General features: G+C 41.0%; 1 protein-coding gene across 16 annotated transcripts in view; it reads right to left on the bottom strand.

The window, feature by feature from the left end:
* KCNMA1 (potassium calcium-activated channel subfamily M alpha 1) overlaps positions 1 to 27,301 on the bottom strand; it is an 881,172-nt gene that overhangs the window by 628,879 nt on the left and 224,992 nt on the right. For all 16 annotated transcript variants that reach the window (XM_039482435.1, XM_039482436.1, XM_039482437.1 and 13 more), the window contains exon 2: positions 8,048 to 8,212. In XM_039482435.1, the coding sequence (XP_039338369.1) occupies positions 8,048 to 8,212 (165 nt within the window). The remainder of the gene's footprint in view (positions 1 to 8,047; positions 8,213 to 27,301) is intronic.

Genomic DNA, 27,301 nt, shown 5'->3' with positions numbered 1-27,301 from the left:
AGGTAACCCATTCCAATGTTTCACCTAGTGAAAAAGTTTTTCCTAATATCCAACCTAAACCTCCCCCACTGCAACTTGAGACCATTACTCCTTGTTCTGTCATCTGGTACCTCTGAGAACAGTCTAGATCCAAGTGACTTAAGAACCAACTTGCCCTACTCCCCCCAGCCACAAGCTCCTGCAGCAGCCAGACCATCAAGGGCATGGCTTTTATCAAATGGCTGAGCAGCTGGCTAACCTGAGGAGGAGGAAACAGAAAGTTTGAGATGAAATGTCCATGGAATTCAGTGCAGACTCCCCCCCAAAACAGAGGAAAACAATGGAGCAGTGGAGGCTGCATTTGAGGGGAAAAGATAGGGATTTAAGAGAGCATTGAAGTAGCCAGAGACAGAGTCAAAGTGGCCAGAGACAGTGTGAGACACTGAGGAGAAAGAGAGGATGATGCAGAGGCAACTCCTGGAGGCAACACAGGCTCAGAATGCTCTTCTGCAGCATATGCTGCTAGCAGGCACAGAGACAATGCAATACCCTCAACCAGGATCCAGCCATATTCTGCAACTCCTGGATCATATAGGGCACTTGGAACACCATCATACGTTCCCCGCTGTACCCCCAAAGCTGTGCTCCCAGAGACCACTCCCCTCCCTGGCAGAAGCTCAGGGGAGTGGGAACGATTGCCCTTGCAACTGTGAGCATCCAGCTCTTTCAAACTATCAAATGTCATCGATACATTTGAGCCCTGCCCCTCAACAATGAAAGGGAGAAGAAGAAGAGGCATGGGCAAGGTGTATACTCACTTGTGAACTGGAAACACCCCCTTCCATGGGTGTGTTCTGCCCTCCACTGCACTATACCACTTTAAAGCTTTGGGCTTGGCTACACTTACAAATTTGCAGTGCTGCAGCAGGGTGTGAAAACACACCCTCTGCAGCGCTGCAAATTGCGGCGCTACAAAGCGCCAGTGTAGTCAAAGCCCCAGCGCTGGGAGCCGCGCTCCCAGCGCTGTCCGTTATTCCCCACAGGGAGGTGGAGTACGGACAGCGCTGGGAGAGTTTTCTCCCAGCGCTGGCGCTTTGACTACACTTAGCGCTTCAAAGCGCTGCCGCGGCAGCGCTGCCGCTGCAGCGCTTTGACGTTTAAGTGTAGCCATAGCCAAATTGTCTCATTATTGTTTTAATTAAAGGTTTATTTCTGGTTCTATAATGAATAATAATAAAATAAATGTTAAAAATCCATTAATAAAGAATCGGCAATGCATTTAAGAATGCATTTTGCACAAAAAATCCTTACATTTTCTATAAGTCAGGGTTTTACAAAGGTATAAAGGCACAGATAAAATACACAATGCCACAACGTGCCACTTCTATTACCCACCAATGAGACTGCACTGCTCACAATCTATCCATTCTCCCCCACCCTCCCAATGACAGCTGTGTGTACACATGCACATTTTCAGGCCTCAGACTCAATGCAAGAGCAATAGGCATCCCTGACAATCTTGCCATGGCTGTTTCTTATTTTCTACCGGAAACTTTTCTGGCTGCTCAAACTACTACAGCTTTCTGCCTTACTCTCACAAATATTGTGCAAAAAACAACATGCAGTTATAATCCGAGGCACTTTTATTCTGCAGCCTCCAACCTATTCCACAAACAGTGCCTCCTTCCTTTCAGTTGGCCAAATGCACACCCTGCAACTACCAAGGCAATGGATAAACAGTTCCTTCTTTCTGTCCAAGTGGCCTGTGGATAGCTTCATTAACCAGGGCAGAAGAGGATAAGCCAGGTCTCTCAAGGTAACTGGAGCAATCTCCACACCATTAGTGTATATAGTGATCCTGGGGGCAAACTGCCCTTTATTCATTAAGGTAAACAGAGCTGAGTTCCAAAAGATCCCAGCATTATGGACCTTTCCAGACCAACCTACGTTTATGTTAGTGAACCTGCCACAATGGTCAACCAGCCCTTGGATCACCATGGAGAAATACCCCTTTCTGCTTATAAACTCTGAGCCCTGGTGTGGGGGGCACATGGGTCCCATCAATTGCCCCAATACAGTTTGGGAACCCGATGTGTGCAAAACCATAAATAATCTCCTGAGCATTACCAGATTTTATAATCCAGTATTTTATGCCTGGCAGTGCACATCTACATGACTACAGCCCCAAGAGTTGATCTCCCTACACTGAATTGGTTGGCAATGGAACAGTATCATTCAGGGCTGGCCAGCTTCCAGATATCAATAGTGACATGCTTCTCAATGGATATGTGGTCTTCTGCTACTGCAGCTCTGGGGTTAATTCAGCACAGATCTAAAAATAAGTTGCCTTTACCATCCTGAAATTCTGTCCCCACTGCTGCTCACCTCAGGTCTGCAGAATGATCCTTTCCCACCAACTGATACTGGTTTTCTGAGCCCAGAAACAGCACTGCACCATGTGAAGCTGCTCCAGGAACTGCTCTGGAATAGCAGTTGCCTGGTGTCCTCCTCATCTTCAAAGCTGCTGCTGCTGCCACATCACCTTCTCAGTTGTGCAGTGGGCAAAGTTCAAATTTCAAGTCACCCAGTTGCAGCACTGAGGCACGGCACATTATTGGGTCCATGCTGTCAACAGCAATTCAAAAATGCCGCTAGCCTGCCCAGAAGGACAGGAAGCATGGAATGGAGAGACTGGAATCATGGATTTTTTTAAAATTTGATCCCAAATCCCAGATTTCCCCTGGTTTATGCTATGCATCCCACAGTGCACAGCAGCAGAAATGCCAGAATGTACACTGCTCAGCAGCAAAGCAAAGGACCCTGGGATACCCTCCAAGAATACACATGCTTAATGCATAGAAAGCCCCCACCTTGCATATCCAATTATGTAAATTGAAAGAGGGCATAGCTCTCCTACAGCACACTATTAGTGTAGATTGTGTACTGTTAGTTAACAAACGTATCAAATCACTGCAGATTAACCCCCACACACACATTAGAAAATCCCTTAAATTCTCATGTGCCTAAGTCACTTTTGTAAATGGGACTTAGGTGCTTTTGGAGATTGTATTCACAAACTAAATGTTTTGTGCTGTGTGGGTGTTCTCTCCAGAGAGAAAGGGAGAGACCAAGCAAGTAATCCAGCTCCCATTGAAATGATACATCTAATATTACAGAAATAGTAAGTAATAGCAAGGAAATGTGTTAGAGTATCTTTTGTTTTAGCTTGTGAATTTTCCCTGTGCGAAGAGGAAAGTTTATTACTGGTTTGTTTTGGGTTTTTTTGGTTTGTTTTGTTTTTGTAATGTTAAAGTTTTTCCTAGAGGGGAAATCCTCTGTGTTTTGAATCTTTTGTTACCCTGTAAAGTTATCTTCCATCCTGATTTTACAGAGGTGATTCTTTTATCTTTAAATAAATTCTTCTTTTAAGAACCTGATTGATTTTTCATTTTTCTTAAGATCCAAGGGTTTGGGTCTGTTCACCTGTACCAATTGGTGAGGATATTATTCTCAAGCCTTCCCCAGGAAAGGGGGTATTGGGCTTGGGGGAATATTTGGGGGGAATAGGACTCCAAGTGGTCCTTTCCCTGATTCTTTGTCTAAATCACTTGGTGGTGGCAGCATACTGTTCAAGGACAAGGTGGAATTTGTGCCTTGGAAAAGTTTTTAACCTAATCTGGTAAAAATAAGCTTAGGGGGTCTTTCCTGTGGGTCCCCACATCTGTACCCCAGAGTTCAGAGTGGGGAAGAAACCCTGACAGAGACAAAATGGTAAAAGTGTGACTGACACCAGACACCCCCTACCCTAGCTAGTCAGGGTGTGTTTCTTAGAGTCCATCTCCAAGTATTACAGCAGCTTTACTTGTTTAATGTATTTATTTTTCAAAGCCACATTAATTCACCTTTAATTAAAATCACACACCTGTAGAACATTTCATCTAACAATCATCCACGATTTTTCCCCACGTGTTTTTGGTACATTTCACAATCTAAGTCTATCTCCTCTTTAAGGAAGACACCAAAATAAATAATACAAACACCAGTGGCAAGGTGGCAAGATAAACTTCTGAGGTAATCAAATTATTCACATTTCTATTTTTGTTGATCATGGCAAGCTTCGTACAACAGTGTCTTAGCTTATGCTCTTGAACAAAGGTGATATTCTATTTTACGTAGTGCTGAGCACTTGCATCGCCTCATTTAGGGCAACAAGAAAACATAGAAAGATGCACAGAAGATAAATTTGATGGAAAATGCAGTAAACCAGACAGCTAGAAGAAGAGACTATATAACATTCTTCCAAGTAAGCTGCATAGAGCTGGGAAATGGAGGTTTCCCATGTTGGGAACATTTTCAAGATTTCAGAATGTTTTTTCATCTTGAATCAGGACAAATAGTCAAAATCTTGAAAATGTTCACAAACCAACAATCTGAAAAATCAATTCAGGTCAATCAAAACTTAAATGTTTAATTTCATGTTTGACCTCATTTTTTATTTTTGTTTTACCATTATTAGCTTGACTATTTAAACAAACTGAAAAACAGAACTTTTAATTTTCAAAAGCTCAAACAGGATATTTCAACAATTTCAAAAGCTTTTATTCTTAATTTTTTTTCAAAATGAGAAATGTGTCAAACCCAACCAACAGCTTACATTTTGAGGGATCAGCATTTTCTGATGAAAAAATATTTAATCAAAAAATTCCTGACCCACTCTAGAACTGTGAGATTGAAGAAGGCCCTCTGCCCTATATTTTTAGGGAACCTTATTTTCTGCCTATTGACCCATGATCGATATTCCATAAGACGCATCTAAGAATTACTTAATCAGGCAAAATGTTTGGTTTAAAGGAACAATTCTGTAAATAATTGTGCAAAAGATCATACACTCTTACAAAAATGTACGACCTTATATCATTGTGGGGATGGTGTCCCTTAAAAATAAGCTTTGCCCTGTACTTTTCATACCTTTACTCTTTATTTCCTTGAAATGTAGGTAGTCACCCTAGTAGACCCATTGCACATTCTAACAGCATAGTGTTTAAGCTGACTGAGAGGCAAATATAGCTCAACAGCAGCAGTAAGTGTATGCTATCCCACTCACCTACTCTAAGCACTTGTGCAATATGATTTGTTAAGTTAGGAAATCACTTCATGAGGTTTGCAAAGACGAGCTGAAAGCTTGACTAGACCTGACACTAAGCTTCAGTAGGAATTGGTCCTGCAAACATTCAATTTAGGTTCTACAGACAGAATTTGTCACTCCACTGCAAGTCACTTCCAAGGAAATGACTGCCCAGATAAGAATGATTAAGCAAGATTTTTCGATGAGAAGAAAACATTAATGAGGTTCCACTTTAAACTGATGTTTACACCGCACTTTGCTAACTTGTCCCCTTCACTTGGCAAATAAATCCAGACAGCAGTTATATAACAGCTTTCATGCGATCGTGCTGCACTAAAAATCAATTACAACTTTTCTCCCAAGTCAGTGATCAGGGGACCAGTTCCTAAAGGTTATTTAATAGTGAATGTGGAAGATTGATTTTGAGTTAAACCCTGGCCTACAGTATGAAAAGGTACTTTAATTTCTTCAGCCACAGCTCTATCTGGTCTTATTTTGATCCTCAATAACACTGTACAGCCATTAGCTTTAGAAATTTCTACATTGTTCTTGGACAAAACATAATAGCTTTCCGGAGTGGGCTATGTTAATTCAGTAGGAATTCATGGGTGAATCTCTCAAAATATTTTCCAACAAATATTCAATCAGATAAAAATACCAATCTAGATTCAGCTGTGTTCAATTTCCACAAATATTCTAGCAAATATGCTGCCTAGCTGAAATGCTCAAGGAAACAGTGAATTTTACCTAAGGTCAGAAGTACGTCCATTGTGTCTAGATAAAACATTGGGAATAAACTAATTGCTTGCAGCAGACAATGGTGTATTTTGAAGACAAAATTAATGAAATGATCAAGTAGTGTAACTGGAAAAAAAACTTTTTTAAAAGCTCTCTTAATGCCTTGAAGCAACTCTAGTAAGATAAACTGCTCCATTTTTTATGGTTCAGATTTTACCTTTAACTTCTTTGAATTTGTAGTGAAATTCACCCCAGCTCAGAGAACAGGTATAAATTCCTACAACTCCCTTAATGGTTTAAGTGGGGACTTTTTGCTTACGTAAGACTCCTATCCTGGGGTGAATTTCATCTTTGATAAATAAATCAGCACATGCAAACGAATACATCAGCACATGAGAAATCAGCACATTCACAAGAAAGAGTCAGATTGTTAAGATTTGCCACTTTTAATGCTGGAGATGTCAAGAAATTATGTGAAAACCAATATGCCACTCTTCATAAAATGATTGGTATGTTAGGCTCACACAGAGTAGGTCAGAAAATTAGAAAATTAAGTTGGTTTAACTCCATTTGTCAGGGGTGTGAAAAATCCACACCCCTGAGCAGTGTTGTTAAGATGACCTAAGTTCCTGTGTAGACAGCACTAGGTTGACAGAAGAATTCTTCCATCAGCCTAGCTACTGTCTCTTGGGAAGGTGAATTACCTACGCCAATGGGAGAATCCCTCCCATCGGACTAGGCAGTTTCTACACTGAAGCACTACATTAGCGCAGCTGCACCTCTGTAGCATTTTAAATGTAGACAAGCCCTAAATCTAAAAGCAATATCCCAATAGGTAGTCAGGTAAGATGGGCTGCACAGGTTAATAAGACAGATAGCAAAAAATAACTGATGTTAAGTGGGGAGCAGAATCCAAATAAAATTTTCTTTTTAGATTCACCTGCAGATCAGATCTCTGTTGAATGAGTGCAAAACATATCACAGATATCGACTGCATGAACAAGAGAGGAGACATTTGTTAATAGTATAGGGCTAGGACTTAAAATAGGTAAGACAGCAATAGAATTTTATTAAGAAAAACAATCTAATTATTGTTGAAAGCAATGGAAAACAATATGAATAATAGGATCTGTATCACCTTAACATTGCATTGTGAGTCAGTTTAAAAGCCTGAAAAGCCCCACGTGTTTTTAAGAAAGTCTGCTAATTTCACAGAGAAGATGCTTCGACAATAAGGAAAATATCAGCCCAAGAGCAGCAACATCATTTCTTAACCTCCCTATGAGCAATAAAATCTCTCTTTTCCCAAAAATAAAAATCAAAGGCAAAAATCTGCTTTCACTTAAATCCATATCACCACAGATATCCCACTTAGTTTCACTGGGATTGGAGCATAGAATTCAACACACACTATATGACCAATCTCCGCATTAAGTACAAAGCTGTTGACATCAGGCCTAATCTGAAGCACAGAGAAGATTTTCCCTTGACCTCAATGGACTTCAGATCAGGCCAGTAGAAATGCAGTAATAGTTAACAGGACCGCAAAATTATCTGACTGAATTTAACTGAGTGAAAACTTTCTGCTTTTCTAATACACTTTTTGACCACAAAATTATGTATTTTCAATTTCTGATGCACAGCTCCATTTGTTTATCTGGATTTTCTGAGTAGATTAAAAAAAAGAAAAATAGATCATCACAGCTTTGTAGGAACCAAGATAATCCACATTGCACATCTCATTCAAATCCTATTCTACAGTTCCTACTAACAGCTAAAAAACCATTCTCATTGAGCCCAATTTTCAATCTGGCCTCCATTTTTGAAGTGTAACGTTGTGTCCACTAGGCAATAAGGTCACAGTTTTGCACTAATAATGAACTAGTAGGAAATTCACCAGGAGTGCCACAGTATGGGTACCATGTATTGTATGGGGAAGCGAGCGAAGTTATGCCTGCAAAAATATTGGCGTAGATAGAAAAATCAGTCCCTATCTACAACAAAAAAGGACTTTCATAACTTGCTGTCTCAGCAATGGGAGCAGGTCTGCCTTTTTCATTTCCAAGAGAAACTGTGAAGGGAGAGAATTAGTGGTGTGGCATAGCGCTGATTAGCAAAACCCAGCCCTCCTGAGACAATAAAATGAAGAGCTCATTAACAATTTCTCTTTTTAAAGAAGATTTGAGCAAACTGGGTAAAACTCACAAGGACTCTGCCGGTTAGAGTCTGGGCAGATATCATCACTCCTGCCCAGTCTTTCACAGAAGTCATCCAGCCCACTTCTGCTGCGACAGTCTCCTCTTTCTCATCTGTAGGTTTGCAGGTCCCATCAGCCTGGGTTTCCCCACCAGCATTAATCTTCTGGGCCTCCTGTAAAATAAAGAGAAGATTTAGAATGTTTAGCATGGCAACAGTAACATTTCAAAAGCCCGGGCCTAGAATAGAGCTAGTACAGAGTTGTGATTATAATGCAGAGACTGCCCATTCAGAGGCAGATTAGAGATGAGATGCCATTAAGCATGCTCTCTGTTCTCTACCTTGTTAGGTGGTCATGATTCCATCCCTCTCTAGTGGCAGCCCTATAAACAGCCTAACTACTTGTTACTAGCTCATGGAGCTTCTCCTTTACTTCAAGTCTTAAAGGCATTTTTGACACCAAAGAATCAGGTTCCATCCCTAGTACTGTGTGCAGAGTAACTGGCAACTATGACTTTTGTAATTATGCAGCCACATGCAAAGTGTACACTGAAGTTTTTAATTTATATAGATGTTTAATAAATGTAAGCATAATTTATGTAAAAATTTCATTTGCAATCTCTCAAATTAGTTTTCTGAGTAAATCTACAATGGGGAGTCCATTGTAGTATGACAATCATTATCACAAGGGAAGGAAAGAAAATACACAGTTGAGAATCTTCAGTGAGCTGCTCTGCTGTCAGTGAGCCATTGTTTCAATGGAGGCATTTGATATGTCAGAGGAACTCCTTTGTCTGTAATTGCTGGTCATTATGGAGCCAAGAGATAGAAATTAAAAAGGAGTCTCAGCAGCACTAAGTAAGCTGACCGATGAGTCATATTCATTGGAATTCATATCCATCATGGGCAAATGCTGCAGCAAGGATGCTGTATTCTTACAACTGCCTTCTGTGTGCTAGTCATGGATTCCACAGAGGAATCAAGGAAGAGAAAGATGAAACCAGCCTGGATTACACTGCATTATTTTAAAAACATGTCACGAGCGTGCCTTGGGTGACAACAGACCAACATAATACTAATGACTACCTGATAACTCAACAAACTGTGCTGCACAAACAATGCTTAGGAGAGACAGCAGAACTCAATTCTGAAAACTGTTAAGCACTATCAACTCCCACTGACATCAAAGAGGGTCGAAGGCACTCAGCACCTACCAGGAGGGCTCGGTACCTTTCAACATCAAGCCTATAGAACAAGCTAGCCTAGTGAGCAATGCTTGAAATCAACTGCTATCAGTTCCTTTTGGAATATCCCAACATATCAAACATATGTGATATTGATGAGGGTCTTATAAATAGGAAACCACACCTGAACAGATGTACAGTTGTTGTAAGATAACCATGAGACCTTGAGCATGTAGTAACGTATAAATCCAAAGGCACTTCCTGGAGACTGAACATTATTGCATTTATACAACAATCATACTTAATTTGTGAACAAAAAGTATTAGAGTCAGACTAACAATGTAGTGTGGAGCTGATCACTTGTTCTCTCAGACTCTCACAGCTCTGGATTTCAATTAGCCAATGAGATTGCTCCCTTAGTTTTGCCCATGCCCTAAGTAGTGCTATGGGATGTCTCTTGTAAGTGGACAAATAACGATAGTGTTATTATCCAAATTAATCAAGTGTGGTTAAAACAGTACTCATTGCTTTCTATATAAACATCTGTGGGAAGGTTAAAAGTCACCTTCCTTCCATTTGCATATCTGGACCTCATTCACTCATCAATATGGATATGATGAATCAGACATTGCAATCAGCACTGAAAGAAAAATACTGCATTCCATATGCATAAAACAACCCACAGAAATGAGCTCATTGTTTTAAGCAATAATTACTACTGAGGCACAAGACATTCCCTGAGGATTAAAACCTGACTAGGTGGAACAGATGACCCAAGATATCACCAAGACATGTCAGTCAATCCCTCAGGAAATGCCCTGTGCCAAGGTTAACATTTCTATTATAAAACAGGAAAAGAAAGAAAAATGTATTTAGATATTTTTCTGAATGGATGATGTAGTTTCTATTGGTACACACAGGGCACTGCTACAGAAATAATATGCTGTGCATTAGCCAACCCAGATTGCTTTTCCTTTCATCTGTAAGATTGAGTAGTGCCCTACCATAAAATGGTTAAAACCCCATTGTCATGTGGGGATCTCTGTGATTTTTAATTTTAACTTCATACATATCATATCTGATTTTCAGAGGTAGAAACCACTCAACTCCAGCTGAGTCAATGTAAATTGCAGGGTTCTTAGCAAATCTCAGAATCAGGGTCCCAGGTGCCTCAGGTTGAATACCCAAAAATATTTTAGAAAGTGTGGGCCTAAGTCACTTGCCCAAGGTCACACAATGAGCCTGCAGCAAAAGCTTACTGGGAACAAAAATACCCAGGTCTCCTGTGCTTTAGCTAGGAAAAAGTTCATCTTACTTGAGCTTATGGTATGTTTAAGGACTAGGTGTGACATGTGAAGCCCTAAAGTGTAGCTCACTATTACTTCCTTCCCTTTAAGAGAAGGAAGAGGAGAAAGGTAAACAAATGCAAGGTTTTATTGTCAATATGCTGAAACAATAAGCAATCTCAATTCCCCTAAATACAAGTATAAATATTACGATTGTGTGCATTTAGTCTGTGATGCATTTATTTTAAAAGTAGGTGCAGTCCCCCAGGTGCCTGGCAAACTGCCAGCATAATCACTAGTCTTGCAAAGTCTGGAGAGCCCTCAAGGAAATGTTGGAGACAAATCTACAGTACAATTCCATACAGTGATGTCTTCATGGTGGATTTTTGCTGTGTCACCCTCGTTATACAATTTCCCCCTGTCCACCAGCTCTTATTACTGTTCTACAGGTATGGGTTGAAAATATAATGCAAAACATGCAAATAGGAACACTACAGCCTTGCCAGGTAAGTGAAGAGTCTCAAAGGCCAGTCCCCTGGTCTGGTACAATCTAGAGTCCAGCTTGCGCAGACACCATGGCTATTACTGTACTGAGGAATACCTCATGTCTAAATTTGCTCAGTGGCCTATAATCCATTCCACAGATATTTAGAAAAAATAAATAGTTACAATACTTGCCAAGAAGGTTATTAACCCCTATTTTTCACTAAAATAATTAAAATACACATAAAATCATACAGTATGAATATACATACTGTGACGGTGTACACCATAAGTCTAGCGAAGGGGATTAAAACCAACAGCAAAAGGTTTTTTAGCCATATAAATAGGAAGAAAACCAAGAAGGAAGAAGTGGGACCGCTTAAAACTTTAAACGGAGTGGAGATTAGGGATAATCTTGGCATGGCACAATATCTAAACGAATATTTTGCCTCGGTCTTTAATGAGGCTAACGAAGGGCTAAGGAATAGTGGTCGAGGGACTGACGGGAATGAAGATATGGGGGTAGACATTACGGTATCTGAGGTAGAAGCCAAACTTGAACAGCTTAACGGAAGTAAATCAGGGGGCCCGGATAATCTTCATCCTAGAATATTAAGGGAATTGGCGAGTGAAATTGCAAGCCCGTTAGCGATGATTTTTAATAAATCTCTAAACTCGGGGGTTGTACCGTTTGACTGGAGATTAGCTAATATAGTTCCTATATTCAAGAAGGGGAAAAAAAGTGACCCAGGTAACTACAGGCCTGTTAGTTTAACATCTGTAGTATGCAAAGTCATGGAAAAATTTTTAAAGGAGAGACTGGTTACGGACCTTGAGGCTGATGGCAACTGGGACAAATTACAGCATGGTTTTACGAAAGGTGGATCGTGCCAAACCAACCTGATCTCCTTCTTTGAGAAAGTAACAGATTTTTTAGACAAGGGATTTCAGTAAGGCGTTGGATACGGTACCGCATGAGGAATTACTGGTTAAATTGGAAAAGATGGGGATCGAAATGAAAATCCAGAGGTGGATAAGGAGCTGGTTAAAGGGGAGACTGCAGACGGTCGTATTGAAGGGTGATCTGTCGGGTTGGAGGGGGGTTACCAGTGGCGTTCCTCAAGGTTCGGTTTTGGGTCCGATTTTATTTAATCTATTTATCGCTGACCTCGGAACCAAAAGTAGGAGTGGGCTGATAAAGTTTGCGGATGACACCAAGTTGGGAGGTATTGCCAATTCGGAAAAGGATTGGGATATCCTCCAGGGAGATTTGGATGACCTTGTAAACTGGAGTATTAGTAACAGGATGAAATTCAATAATGAGAAGTGTAAGGTTATGCATTTAGGGATGACTAATAAGAATTTTAGTTATAAGCTGGGGACGCACCAGTTGGAAGTAACGGAGGAGGAGAAGGACCTAGGAGTCCTGGTTGATCGTAGGATGACTATGAGTCGGCAATGTGATGTGGCCGTTAAAAAAGCTAATGCGGTCTTGGGATGCATTAGGCGAGGTATTTCTAGTAGAGATAAGGAAGTGCTAGTCCCGTTATATAAGGCGTTGGTGAGATCTCATTTGGAGTATTGTGTGCAGTTTTGGTCTCCCATGTTTAAGAAGGATGAATTCAAACTGGAACGGGTACAAAGAAGGGCCACTAGAATGATCCGAGGAATGGAAAGCCTGTTGTATGAAAGGAGACTTGAGGAGCTCGGTTTGTTTTCCTTAACCAAAAGAAGGATAAGAGGAGATATGATTGCACTCTTTAAATATATCAGAGGGATAAATACCAGGGAAGGAGAGGAATTATTTCAGCTCAGTGCTAATGTGGACACGAGGACAAACGGATATAAATTGTCAGTCAGGAAATTTAGGCTTGAAATTAGACGAAGGTTTCTAACCATCAGAGGAGTGCAATTCTGGAACAGCCTACCGAGGGAAACAGTGGGGGCGAAGGACCTCCATGACTTTAAGATTAAGCTGGATAAGTTTATGGAGGGGATGGTATGATAGGATAACGGGTTTAGTCAATAGGTCAATAACGTGCCACACTGGTAATTAGTACAAAGGGTCAATGTTGGGATATTGTTAGCCTTTTCCAGAGGGTCTGGCTGGAGAGTCTTGCCCACATGCTCGGGGTTCAGCTGATCGCCATATTTGGGGTCGGGAAGGAATTTTCCTCCAGGGTAGATTGGCAGTGGCCCTGGAGGTTTTTCGCCTTCCTCTGAAGCATGGGGCAGGGGTCGCTTGCTGGTGGATTATCTGCTACTTGAAGTCTTTAAATCATGATTTGGAGCATTCAACAGCAGAGTCAAGGGAGAGAATTAGTTCAGGAGTGGGTGGATCGGCTTATGTGGTCTGCATCTTGCAGGAGGTCAGACTAGATGATCATAATGGTCCCTTCTGATCTTGAATTCTATGATTCTATGATTCTTCATGGGAATATGCTTATGAATATATACATATGATATAACTGGAATATGTTTTATGCTACACATGCCATGTAACATATCTATGTAAAAGTTATGATCTACTGAATATATTCCTCCTATTTGTATGCATGTATCATTTTTGTACTTGAAGTTAGGAATATTGGCTGTATACTTGCTTGATTTCTATTGAGAAAGGAATGTGCAAATTAAATGCCCAATCAAGAACCACTTAAGCCAATAACGAACTCAAAGATGACAATCCACATCAGAGCTTTCCCAGGAATGTGGCTTGGCTGGTAAGAAACTCAGTCATGCATGGACATGTGACCCCAAAACTCCATCTTGGAGCTGGATTTGCATAGGAGAGAGGAGGGGGTCTCCTCCCACAAGAGAAAGTAAATTTAAGCCTGCGGGAGACCTCTCCATTTTGTCTTCAGCTGGCTAAAGGGATAGCTTCTCCACCCCAAGGATACCTGAAAGAGACTGGAACAAAGGACAGTAACTACAGGGGGTGTGAGTGATTGCTGGACCCAGACTAGAAGGAGACTAGTCAGTAAAAGGAAGCTTACTGGAACTGGTGAGGTTTTATCTGTATCCAGTTGTCTTAGACATAGACTTGCGTGTTCTATTTTATTTTGCTTGGTAATTCACTTTGTTCTCTCTGCTATTACTTGGAACCACTTAAATTCTACTTTCTGTATTTAATAAAATCACTTTTTACTTATTAATTAACCCGGAGTATGTATTAATACCTGGGGGTGGGGAGACAAGCAGCTGTGCATATCTCTCTATCAGTGTTATAGAGGGCAAACAATTAAGCTTTATACAGGGTAAAACAGATTTATTTGGGGTTTGGACCCCATTGGGAGTTGGGCATCTGAGGCCTGGTCCACACTAGGACTTTAATTCGAATTTAGCAGCGTTAATTCGAATTAACCATGCACCCGTCCACACCATGAAGCTATTTAATTCGACATAGAGGGCTCTTTAGTTCGACTTCTGTACTCCTCCCCGACGAGGGGAGTAGCGCTAAATAGCCATGTCGAATTAGGCTAGGTGTGGACGGAAATCGACCTTAGTAGCTCCGGGAGCTATCCCACAGTGCACCACTCTGTTGACGCTCTGGACAGCAGTCCGAGCTTGGATGCTCTGACCAGCCACAGAGGACCGCAGCCAGGAGGGAGAACCTCTCTCAGCAGCAGCGCTCACACAGCGAACGGGAGGACAGGTGGCGTCAAGAAGACCAGCAGGCGACTCAAACGCTGCTTGGACTAATGAGGGAGCAAACGGACACACTACGGCGCCTTGTGGATGTTCTGCAGGACCGCAGGCAGGAGGACAGAGCCCCCCTTCAGTGTATCTGCAACCACCCTCCCCCGCCACAAAGTCCCATACCCCCCTCACCCAAAATAACCAGAAGGAGGGGCGCCAGGGGCCGTGAAAACTGTCACTGCACCCCAGCAGAGTGCTCAAGTACCCAAAAGCTCTCATACCCTAAATTTTGAGAAGTCCTTCCCTTCCTGACTCACCCAAACCCAAATCCCAGTTTCATCCCCTAACTATCTAGTTAATTATTAAAAATACTTTGCTGTTAATTACTGTTTCCGTCATGTTTTTTTTTACAGAAGACTGTGTTTGAAGGGGGGGTGGGGAAGGGGTTGGTAATTGCATAGGATGGTCACCTTTACCAGGGTACAGACATGGGGGCAGGATCAGCAGCAGGTCACACACACAGTGCAGTCAGTAGGCACCCTGGTCAGTATGGGAGGTGGTTTCCAGGTTCTGTGTGGGTGGGGGGGGACGTGACTTTGTAGCGGGGGAGGGCGGTTACAGATCTTATGCAGCGGTCCTTGTCCTGGACCGCAGAGTCACGCAGCAGAGGAATCTGTATCCGTCCTCCTCTGCCACAAGGTCACATAGCCCCTGCACACAGAATCCCAAAAAGGAGGGATGGCAGGCTCCGTTGAAACAACCAGTCTGGCACTGCGGACTGCTCTAGGAGCAGGAGCCTGTCATTCCTCGAGTTTAGAAGTGGTCTTTACATCACTGCACACCCTACGCAGCACAGTCTGCATCCCAGTTTCAACCCTTTAACGCAAAGTCATTAATAAAGAAACCTTTGTTAAGTAACAATGGAACATGTATTTTATTTTTACACGTGTGTTGGAAGTGGGGGAAACGGGGTGAATGGGGTATGTAACTGCAGATGATAGTCAACAGTAACTGGGTAAAGAAACAGGGGCAGGTTCAGCTTCTCTGTAAAGAAACTGAACAGTCACAGGTCACGCTGCTCGCTGCTCGCTGGTACTTGAAGAGTTCCTTGTCGCTGTCCAAGGCGCCTATATAGGGCTTCATGAGCCAGGGCATTAGCGGGTAGGCTGGGTCCCCGAGGATCACTATAGGCATCTGCACATCCCCAACAGTTATTTTGTGGTCCGGGAAGAAACTACCTTCCTGCAGGTGTCTAAACAGACCACAGTTCCTGAAAACACGCGCGTCATGAATCTTGCCTGGCTACCCGACGTTGATGTTGGTAAAACGTCCCCTATGGTCCACCAGTGCTTGCAGCACCATTGAAAAGTAGCCCGATTTCTCAGCAGCTGACTGTGGAAGAGGTGGACGATAAGGTGCGAGGAGGTGAAAACGGCCATAACTGCAGCGGGCTCCATGCTCGCAGTGCTGTGGCATCCGCGCTGTCACTGACCAGAAAAGTGCATGAACAGATTGCCCGCAGGCGCTTTCGGGAAGGGAGGGTGTGATTGACGGTTCAATAATGACAGTTACCCAAAACCACCCTCGACACATTTTTTCCCCCAGCAGGCATTGGGGGCTCTATCCAGCATTCCAATGGGCAGCGGGGACTGCGGGAACTGTGGGATAGCTTCCCACAGTGCACCGCTTCCAAAGTCGACGCTGGCCCCGTTAGTGTGGACTCACAAAGTCGAATTAGTGTCCTTAGTGTGGATACACAAATTCGACTTCATAAGGTCGATTCCACAAATTTGAATTAAGTTGAATCGAACTACTCTTGTAGTGTAGACATACCCTGGAGTGTTAAAGACAGGAACACTTCTGTAAGTTGCCTTCAGTTAAGTCTGCAGCTTTGGGGCACGTGATTCAGACCCTGGGTCTGTGTTGGAGCAGACTCGCATGTCTGGCTCAACAAGACAAGGTGCTGTATTCCCAGGCCGGCAGGGAAAGCAGGGGCAGAAGTAGTCTTGGCATATCAGTTGACAGTTCCCAAGCGGGGTTCTGTGATCACACATACCCAGTTTGAAAAGCTACATATTGTTAAGGAATTAATCTCATATAAACCAAACTGTTATGTGTTCTACAGAGGTGGACAGATAATCTAACTGTACTAGAAATAGTATTTTCCCACAATGTAACACACACTGCATGTGCTTCTGTTTAATTGGAAGAATTTACTTTCACCCTTGGAGCACCTTGGAACACCCAGCAGATATCCACAGTGAGGTATGTGAATGGCCTTGTTAATGTACGCTGTACAACATCAGCTCTGATTGAAAGTAATGGCCAGCTGGAAAAAAAAGAGGGCATTGCACAGGAGATTTAAGACTTTGTTAAAAAACAAATCCTCACCTCTAGGTAGAGATGGAAATGTCATTTGCCTTTGCTGCCTTTAAAAAGAAACAATGCTATTTTAAAATGTCTCTAACTCTGTACAATATGCCTGCTTAGAAAGGAAAAAATGGGAACAGAAGGCAGGCTTTACCTAGAGTTTCTATGACGACCTGCAAGTCTGCTTGTTTGCTGTAACTGAACCATTTATAGGTGTTTTGCACTTGCATATATCACCTTTCATCTGAGGGACATAGAGCACTTTGCAAGCATTAATTAATAGGAACAACCTGTCTGTGAGGTAGAAAAATTGCTCCTGTACAACCATGCATTTCATTTTACCTACTCAAGTAAGTGCAGTTAGGGTGGAATCGAAGAGGCCTGATTCCCAATTCCATGCTCTATTCCTGTTGTCACAGCGCGTAACTTTCTGATACATCCCACTATTGGGCTGAAATTTCACAGGTTTTGTTCCTGCCCAAAAGAAAAAAGGTTTTGTCCAAAAAAATCCATTCAGATTTTTTGAGTATTGAGAGTGAAAAATATCTACATTTTCCAATTCAAAGATTAAAAAGAAATCTAGCCATGCTATTTTTGGAGAGGGCATTTGAAAGATAAATGATTGGTGTTTGAAAGATAAAATTTGACATGGACCAAGTGCTCATTAAGTGTTAGTGCCTTTGCTTGGGTCGAAAAAAAGAACAGTTCTGATGTAATAAAGTTATTAACATTGTGAAGATGCATACTGAAACAGCAGTTGATATATCTATTAACTCTACAGGTCATCATTAGCCAGTCACTGGGAGTTAAGGATAGTAGGGGAAGTACTGGTATACCAGAGGTGGTGTAAGAAGTATTGAACCCAAAAATAGTAATAGCTGCATACTGATATTTAGTTCTTATATGGCATTTTTTCTTTGGTAAATCTCAAAAGCTTGATTCCCATTAAATTAATTTCCCCTTCTGTAGAGTATAAAGTAAACTACAACCAAAACAATGGCTAGGCAGCTGACAAGTTGTGACCACTACTAATGACTGATTAAGAACTGCACACAGCCTATTTTGTTTGTTACCCAGTTTCCCTTATCCCACCCCAGCATGCTTGTTGTCTTCTCCACCTGTTACACCTTGTCTTTCAAACTGTAAGCTCTTTGGGGCAAGGACTGTCATTTATTATATGTTTATTCAGTACCTACCACAATGGAGCCCAACCTGGTTCCAGCTTTGAGGTGCTACCACTATAGAAGTGGTAAATGACAATAACATGCTTTATGAAGGAAAGCAAGTATATTTATCTCCACTTTCCAGATGAAAAACTGAGACAGAGGTGGAATGGCTACACCAACATCATGTGGCAAGTCAATGTCAGAACCGGGAATGGAACCATGTTCTGTCCGGACTCTGAGTCTAGCATCTTATACAAGAATGACAGGACAGGATCTATCAAATTACTTGGAGCAGGAGAAGTTAAACACCTGCAAATGCCAGAAGCTAGGAATGGACGATGGGGATGGATCAATTGATGTTTACCTGTTCTGTTCATTTCCTCTGAAGCACCTGGCATTGGCCACTTTTGGAAGACAGGATACTGGGCTAGATGGACATTGGTCTAACCCAGTATGACAGTTCTTATGTTCAGATATTTTTTAAAAACACACATACTTATGGATCATCAGGCAAGAATAGGTAAAACCAAGAAAGTTTGCAAATTTTATTAACTATTCTTCTCTCCATGACAAACAAAATCAAACTGCATTTTCAACACTTGATAATTTGTAATTATCCCAAAATACAGTACTCTGCAGTCAACAAAAATAGTGAACAACTCATTTTGTTGAAGCAGAAAATCAACTACATCTAACTGTAAAGTTACCTTAAAAATTCAGCCTCTGGCAAACTGAAGCCCTAGAAAATTTCAGTCGGAAAGGTCTAAGTTCCAGAAAATCGTGAGTGACTAAAATAGAAGCTTAGAAAGGCAACTCTTGCAAAATTTAATTCCAGCTACCACTACAGCTACAGCTGCATTACACATCCAGATGTGTTCAACATTTCTCTTATGTAATAGCAACACTGACACAGTCTATTTTTATTTTCAACCTACATTCTCTATTCTCTTTTAACATATTTAATATGCATTTACATATAAAAAAGAAATTGTAGGGTTCTTTTCTCAAAGTCACTTTTGTGATGTATCTGTGATTGCACAGCAATTCCTCAGAGTGCTTCAAAGTCAATTTCACTTATACTGTGCACACACCCAGCCTTTTATCAATTGTATAGTACAGCTCTGTTATTATTTCTTCACCTCAAATCATTAACTAAACAGCATCGCAGCCAGCAGCGAACTGGCAGAAATCACTTTTTAAAATGTACTGTTTAATTGGTGAATTATTTAGAGGCACAGCAGGCACAAGTAAGATAATACTACCTTTATCCAGTCTGCTTACCTGTTGTTTCACAAGGTGCTCATTATTTTAATTACTTGATGACAAGAGCATTTAAATTGATTAAAGTGAGAGGATGCATATTTTGTTGTATACACTTTTCCTGCGCTTATTTATAAATGAAAGTAGGCTGCGTGTTCTAGAAGTCAGTACGGGGGATTAGCCATCAAATCTCCTGGGTTGGACTCCCAGATCTGCCAAAGACTTACTATGTAACTGTGGACAATTGACTTCAACACTTTGGCCTGCATTTTCAAAAATGCTTAGTGATTTTGGGTGCCTCAGTGCATGGGTGCCAGTTAGAGTCACTTTAAAGGGGCCTACTTTTCAATTAGAGGCATCACTAGTCACTTTTGAAATTGGAATCCTGTATGCTTCAGTTTACCTGTCTGTAAATTAGGTACACCACCACTGAACTACCTCAGCATTGCTCTGTGAGGCTTCAACGATTAAATATTTCAAAGAATTTTCAGGTTCCATGCTATATAGGTGCAAAGTGTTATTAAATGACCATGAATTTTGTGCTATTAGCCTTCATACCTAAAACTATGATCATAGCCTTCATACCTAAAACTATGATCATCACGTATGGACAAAGAAATTCTGCATGTTCCACTGTCTTCACATAGGACTGCCTTATCAAATGGATATCAGAGAGAGATTGTGGAAACCTTAAAATAAACAGAGACTAGCATGCATCCTTCCTATTTCCACGACGGCTGGAAATGTGGGAAGGTGGCCAGCCAAACATCCTTAAAGATATTGGCAGTGAGAAAGACTGCAAAGTCTTTCGTTAAGATTTCATTAGAGGGCCCACCGTGGTGGAAGGGAGCACTTCTGATATTCCCATTTAAATATGTGGATCTCAAGATCCTAAATTTCATCCAATCATAACAGCACCCAAGTATGAATATAATCTGGACCAGAACACCGGGGCATTGACGCATCCCAACTTCACGTTAAAGGGAGCCAGTATTCTCAATGCAGGTGCTGTTTAGCTACAGCAGTACAGAAGAGACCATGCTCTGGGAACCCATCCTCAGAGCCTGGGCAGCAGGACACAGTCTGCATCCAGGAGACGTCTACACCAAGGGACGATGCCTAGAACATCAGTTCTTCAAAGCTGCCACTGCAATTTCAAGTTTGCCAAAGAAACATTTAAATCCTTTTGGCAGGTTAGGGCAAGACTGCTTCAGATTCCAACACAAATGGCTTGCCCAATCTCTATTAACAACCAAGGGAGGACTCTGCATTCTGAAGGGTTTTCAATTATGCAGCTGTGTTTCTATTTCATTTAAAAATCTTTCAGAAGAGCAGCCTCTTCATCCCTGCATTCTATTAAATGGGGATGATATATCTGCAGTTCTCTTTGCCCCCTTTCATTGCTTACAAGGCAGTGACTTATCTTGAAAACACCATCAGATGCTGTCGCAAAGAGAATGATGAGCCAGCATCTTGCATTTAATATGCTGTCTCTCCTTACAATGGAGCAGAAATCTAACATATTGGGTTGGGAGTTTTTGAGCAATTCCTTTCTGAGGTCTAAGGTTGACTCCATCAACAAATTGACAGGTCCAATTAAATATTGTTGCTGTGAACAGAGGTCTTAGTTTCAAATAACACAATTGTTTGTTTTTTATCAGTATTGTTAACGGCTAGTGAATGTACCAAGTATGTCAAGACACAAAGTACCTGCCAAAAGTACTGGGAACACCTGCCATGCTGCCAAACGTGCCAGGTACATGCAAGATATTCATCAGCATAGCAGATGTTCTCTATCAGTTAAATCCAGGTGAAACACCTACTGTTCTGCTGAATGTGCCAGGTACCAGTACTCCCAGGTTAAAAAAACAAACAAACAAAACACCTGTTCTGCTGCTGAGTTTATCAGGCACATGAATTTGGTTGGAATGTTAATGGCCAACATCAGTGCAGAAGATGCAGTGGGGAAAACAACAGTGAAGGTATTTACAATACACTTTGAAAAGAGAGTCAGCCTTAGCTTAAAGATAAAAGGAAGCAAAGGCTGACGTAACTAAATGCCTTCTAAGAAGTATTCCTTCTGTCCTACAAACTGGGCTATTCACACACTTCTTTGAATTTGTCCTGTCACTATTGGGTTACATTGACGTCAGCTATCATATTGTACCTATGGTTTGGTTAGTTTGAAAGCATTAATTATTGATGCACAGAAAAACATTATTCCTTCCAGTGAAGAAAAAGAAACAGGATGAGTCGTGGAAAACATGGCTGATGAGAGGCAAACGTTTTTCTTCCATAAAATATTCACAAGCTACGTAATGTGTTGTTTGCGAATATGGCAACTTAAAAACACCTTAGCCCAAAATAGATTTCAGTCTTAATATTTCAAGAGCGAGCCAGCTACACAGCTAAGGGTTAACTACTCTCTTTCCTTCTATATCCAGCCAGAATTCTGACTATCCTTCTGAGTCCTTAATTTAACATTCTCAACATCAAGGCCCAAGCCTGTAGCCAAGGGATAGCTTTAGATAACAACATCCCTACATTTACACAGAATAAGATGTGCAGGGCATAATCCACTCTCTCCCCTCCTATGACTAGCTCCCTCCCTTAGCTTACACATACCCACTTACTATGGCAGATTTTTGCTTGTCTAATATGTCCCTAAAATCCCCACCATATTATATCTGCCTCCAACCACCCTTTCATGCCATGAAATGTTGACTGTGGCAGAAGCAAGCAAACAAATTTAAGAAGTTGACCTGAGAGGCAAGTGGAGATTGGTTAAGAGAAAAAGAGGATTCTAATAACCACCCTATAGCAGAATGGGTCTGTGGGCATTTATGGCCTCTAGGTAAAAATGATTATATGATAATATCAGAGGCATAGGTCTATAGCAGCCAAAGGTCTGAGGAGAACTCAGCCTAAGAACACAGCCTGAAAATCTTAATAGAGGGGTCATTTGTGAATATTAGAAGATCCTTGTTCCTTCCCACCTTGGTTAAAAAGCAGAGCGTGGACATCACAGACTACAGCATCTGCATCATGATACAAAGGGCCTAGTGTTTGACCAGCACTGTGTGGAATTCTGTGCTTTTGGCTCTCAGAGTTTCAAGTAAATCTTTTCACAGATGAAGTTACGTTTTATTATTTATATTAAGATAGCACCTACAGACCCAGATAAAAGCATGGGGTCCCACTGTGCTAGGTGCTTTATGTCCATATAATAAACATAGTTGTGGTCCAAAGAGCTCACCATATAAACAGTTCTGGCTTATGTTAGTTCATGCTCTGAGTTCCTCTGTCAGTTCTGGGTTTTAAAAAAAACCTCTGAACAAGTTTAATCCATTTTGGGAGTCAGAATAATATCAAATCTTTGAGTCTGATATACTTTCTAGCATGCATGGGCCCAGCTCCAGTCTGAAACCATTATGTTGCCCTGAAACAGATGTAACTGGTTTCATTATGAAAGTATGACACAGGTTCATTAATGCGGCCTTAGACTTCTGCCTATCACTTCCTTTTTCAGGGCACTTCAACTCCCCGAGGTAGAAACTGAACCCAGGTTCTAAAAGATCTGCTCTAGGAATTATTTTGGGGAAATTCTATGGCCTGTGTTTTACGGATGATCACAATGGTCCCTTCTGACCTTGAAATCTATCATTATATGCATATGGCCCCACAGACCACAAACCACCAGGGCCAAACCAAACACACCCAATGTATTATGTACTCCTTCAGAGAGCATGGATAATAAAATAATAAGTGACTCCGATACAGCTGACAGAAAGTAAAATTAATACCACTGCTATGCTCTACGTATTCTGTGGATAGACAGCTTCAATTTCCTGTGCTGCATATTTGCCAACATTTGAAACCTAATATAAATAAGGACATCTGAGGAGAAAAAATGTGTGTTCAACTTTAAATGCCAGTGAAATATAAAGGAATGAGAAACTTTTTGGTGGGATGGAGTGGGAAAATGGCAAATATCTCACTAAAAATGGGGGGATTGTGTCCCATCAAGTTGGGATGATGCCATGGATAGATGTTGTCAATCCAGTAACTAAAAATACACTAAAAATACTTATTTTTAAAAAGCATTACATGAAAACAAATTAAGAAAAAAATGTTTTCTCCCCCATCACCCCACCTACAAGTTGATTTTATGCTGGTGAAAAGGGCTGGATTGACAACCGTGAAGACTGAAGTCTTATATAGCCACAAAATAGTTAAATTAAGGACAGGACAGCATGAGCTATCCTACCCTACCTGCCTCAACTATGATTTAAAGTCACCACTGCCCTGGACATAACGTTTATTACCACTGTGGCAAGAGTCCCAAAAGTGCTGGACTGTACTGTTTACTATTGCTTTTCTAGTACTCTGTGACAAACCATGAACATAGATAGCTTCAGAATGAACAACTCACAAAATGTCCTGCTTGCTGTGTTGGTAATTTTGGCCATATGACAGCTCCATGCAGTAGTCAATTCCTTGGCTTTGCCACTGGACTGGGTAAAATAACATGGGAATTCTGAAGCAAAGTGGAATGTTAATTTGCATGTTCATTCTTAGATTTCCTTTGCATCTTATTGCCAGTTCATAGCAGAACTGAAGTCTGAGTTTGGAGGATTCTCTTCATTCAGCTCCTGTTATCTTTAATAAGATTTAAATAAGGAAAGAAGGCACTAGAATTAAGACAAAACTAAGAAGGTACATTATTATTTTGATACTGTTGAAGAGTGCATGGTAATTTAAAGCATATTGTTAGGTAATTTTAGGACAGGAGGATGCCAGTCACGGCTGATCAGCAATAAAAAACAAGGCACATGAAGTGAGCTTTCAGGAGAGATTGAAGATTTGAGGATAGAACTCAAGGATAGCTATAAAGTGTGGCACAGTGTAAGTGATCTCGTGAAAAGGAGGATTAGAGAGACTACACAAAATAGCTAAAGCTAGTAAAACAATTATAGGAACAGAAAAGTAATGAGCAAAGAGGATTTCCAAGCATTGTAGCAAATGGTGAAAGGAAAAAGCATATTTTTCTTAAGCAAATTAATGGGGAATTAAAAATCAAGGATAAATAGGGCCCTATCAAGTTAGAGAAATAGTGGAGAGGAGAAAAGAACAATGCAGGATTGTCTAATATCTCTTCTCCTTGAGACTAACAACAACAACAAAAACTCTCAAGAATGAGAATGCAGAAGGATAGGAAAATAATATGCTGCTTTCAGATGCAATTTACGCAATGGCAACTAGGCACCCAAAAAAATGGTACATAAGAAATCAACAAAAGGGGGTTTCTCATTGCTGTCTGGTTCAAATTAACACATGCCCATACATGTCTTGCTGCAGTAGAGATCATACAATGACCATATTCTTTTCTGTGATGAGTGTTACTTGGAGTATGTAAGGCTAGTGATATGAGAATCTTCCTGAGACATTTGTGCTCATTTTAATTGTCAACATTCTATGAAAACAGCTCTGCAAAACTTGGCTATGCCAGTTCACAGGTTTCTGTGTGAATAACATTATTTTCCTTCCATTCACACAGTTCAGTTCTATGTTGTGTGTGGTTTCCACATAAAATCATAAATTGGCCCAGGTCTGCTTAAAAAGAGAGAAACAATTAATAAACCATTCAACAAAACTTGTGGCAAAACCCAGCATAGGCTAGGATTGCATGGGCAGGGGTAGGGTGGAGGTTACAAAGACATTTCACACATCTTGAGTCTGGTTTCTGGCCCACAAACAGAAATCTGTGAATCCTTCTCCCTTGTTACTAGTCAGAGCATTTCTGATTAATCCAGTTTATGAAGACTGAACCATTATATCATTAAGAGATTCCACAAAGCCCCCATTCAATTATAAAGTGGCAGCAAAAAGGGCAAAACCAAGGCACAAAGAGGTGAAGCGAGTTGCCAAGATACAGCTCAAATACGTGTTTGATATGGCTATTCCTTTTATGAATCTGTCTGATGTTCAAAGCCATTAATATAATCCACAGTCCAAAATGAAATTCTTTTTAAAACAATAACCCTGCTCAACAGATTCTTAATATTATTGCAATTTGTAGTGAAATATTAACAGTGTCAAATTTTCAAATTCATAAAAAAAGGTGAGTTAGCCATCCACTAATGTTTATTTTAAATTGTTAGGAATTCCATAGAGGATTACGGATAGTTTCTTAAAATAATATGATAAACACATTTTTTTAACATGGAATTATGTCTGACTTCCAAAACCTACCCCACTATTTATTCAATCAGTACTTGGGTGATGTTTTTCACCCTTGTGAAAGAGTGAATAAATGACTTAGATAGACACAGAAAAACAACTTAGATATTCCTTGACTTTGAGGGAACAAAACTCTTTACCTTTGATCAATATGCTGTGGTTACCATAATAAAATATTGGAGTAATGGGATTAGATGTTGCAGGCAGGAACAAGAATGTGGCCTGCAGGATTCTGCTCTTTGGCAGGAATCCCCCATTACAATGCTGGTGCAACAATAATAATGTAATGCTAATGTACTGGGGTAAGTTAAGGACATTAAAAGATAAAAAATCATGTTTCAGACAACAATGACCTTTGTTGTGCAACTCTAATATTGCAGGGTCCCATTCAGGGAAACACTTAAGCATGTGTCTGACTTTATGCATGCACTTATAAGCATGGTCTGATGTTCCTTGTAGGAACATTTTCATGAATGGGATCCTTAGATTATTAAAGCCAAAAAAATGCTCAACATCTCTATCACTGCCACTAATTATTTTAACGTTCTGCACTTCACTCTTTTGGGACAGCAAACCCAGACTGGTCAGTTCGCTTCAAGCCCCCTGCTCCTCTTTCTCTCATTCCTATGCATAGAGGGAAGCTTACACCCCCCCTTTTTCCTCAACCCCACAGAAGCCACTCCATAAGGGCTACATGGGGTTCCAGCTTGTCAAGTTAGAAGGGAGCACAGAGGAAGAATGAGTAGGAGAGCTGGCAGCCGGTTTCCTGCAGCTTATTCCGCCACACACCCAAAAAGCCTATAGTACAGAAGAGCACAATATAGTATATCCTCCAACTGTATTAGCTTTCACTAGTCCCCCTGCATTATGGAGCCTTTGAGCCTTTAAAGCAGTGGTTCTTAACCTTTACTGCAGCCTGAACCCCTTTGATTCTCAAAATATGTTCTCGCACCTCTTATCAAAAATCGTTGAAGTACGTCAGTTCTTTAAACCTAGATATATTCTTTATTTGTATATACAGTAATTGTTAAAAAATGTATAATGTTAATAAATACATAGGTTTGATAAAAACAAAGTAATTGTACTTACACGCCTGTGCTTAATTTGTGTTTTCGATGATTTACCTTCTAAAAAAATCTGGCATGTCTCTCACCCCCACAGGGGGTGTGCACCCCAGGTTAAGAACCACTGCTTTAAAGGAAAGGGGAACCAGAAGCAGTTATGGCCAGTGGTTCCTTGGAAGTTCCAAAACAGCTGCACTGCCTGGTAGCCAGAGGAGAGTGGGGGGAAAGGACACCATAGAACTGGAGTGAAGGCACAGGATCTCTAGGTAGGCGGGCTCTATGTCCCCACCGGCTCCTCCAAGATCTTGCAGATTCTGAGAACTGAAAACCCTTGATTCTGCCGCAAGATAAACAACGTCCCTCTGGATGAAGAACCTCCCTCCTCCAAGGACAAACTCCTAGGAAACTCGATGAGATGGAATTTGTAGGTTTTTCCTTTTTCTTACATAGACCATGTGGGGCACAGGGGAGAATGGGCCTAGTCACTTTCACTTTCAGTTTGTCATTCAGTAGTAGCACAATATTATTGTATTTGGGTATCTGGCAGGGCAGCAGCATACATGAGTGAACT

This window comes from Mauremys reevesii, linkage group 7, assembly GCF_016161935.1.
Source record: "Mauremys reevesii isolate NIE-2019 linkage group 7, ASM1616193v1, whole genome shotgun sequence".
In the NCBI taxonomy this organism is placed as follows: Eukaryota; Metazoa; Chordata; order Testudines; family Geoemydidae; genus Mauremys; species Mauremys reevesii.
Note: the sequence above shows the minus strand (reverse complement) of the source record. Positions and strands in the feature narration are given on the sequence as shown.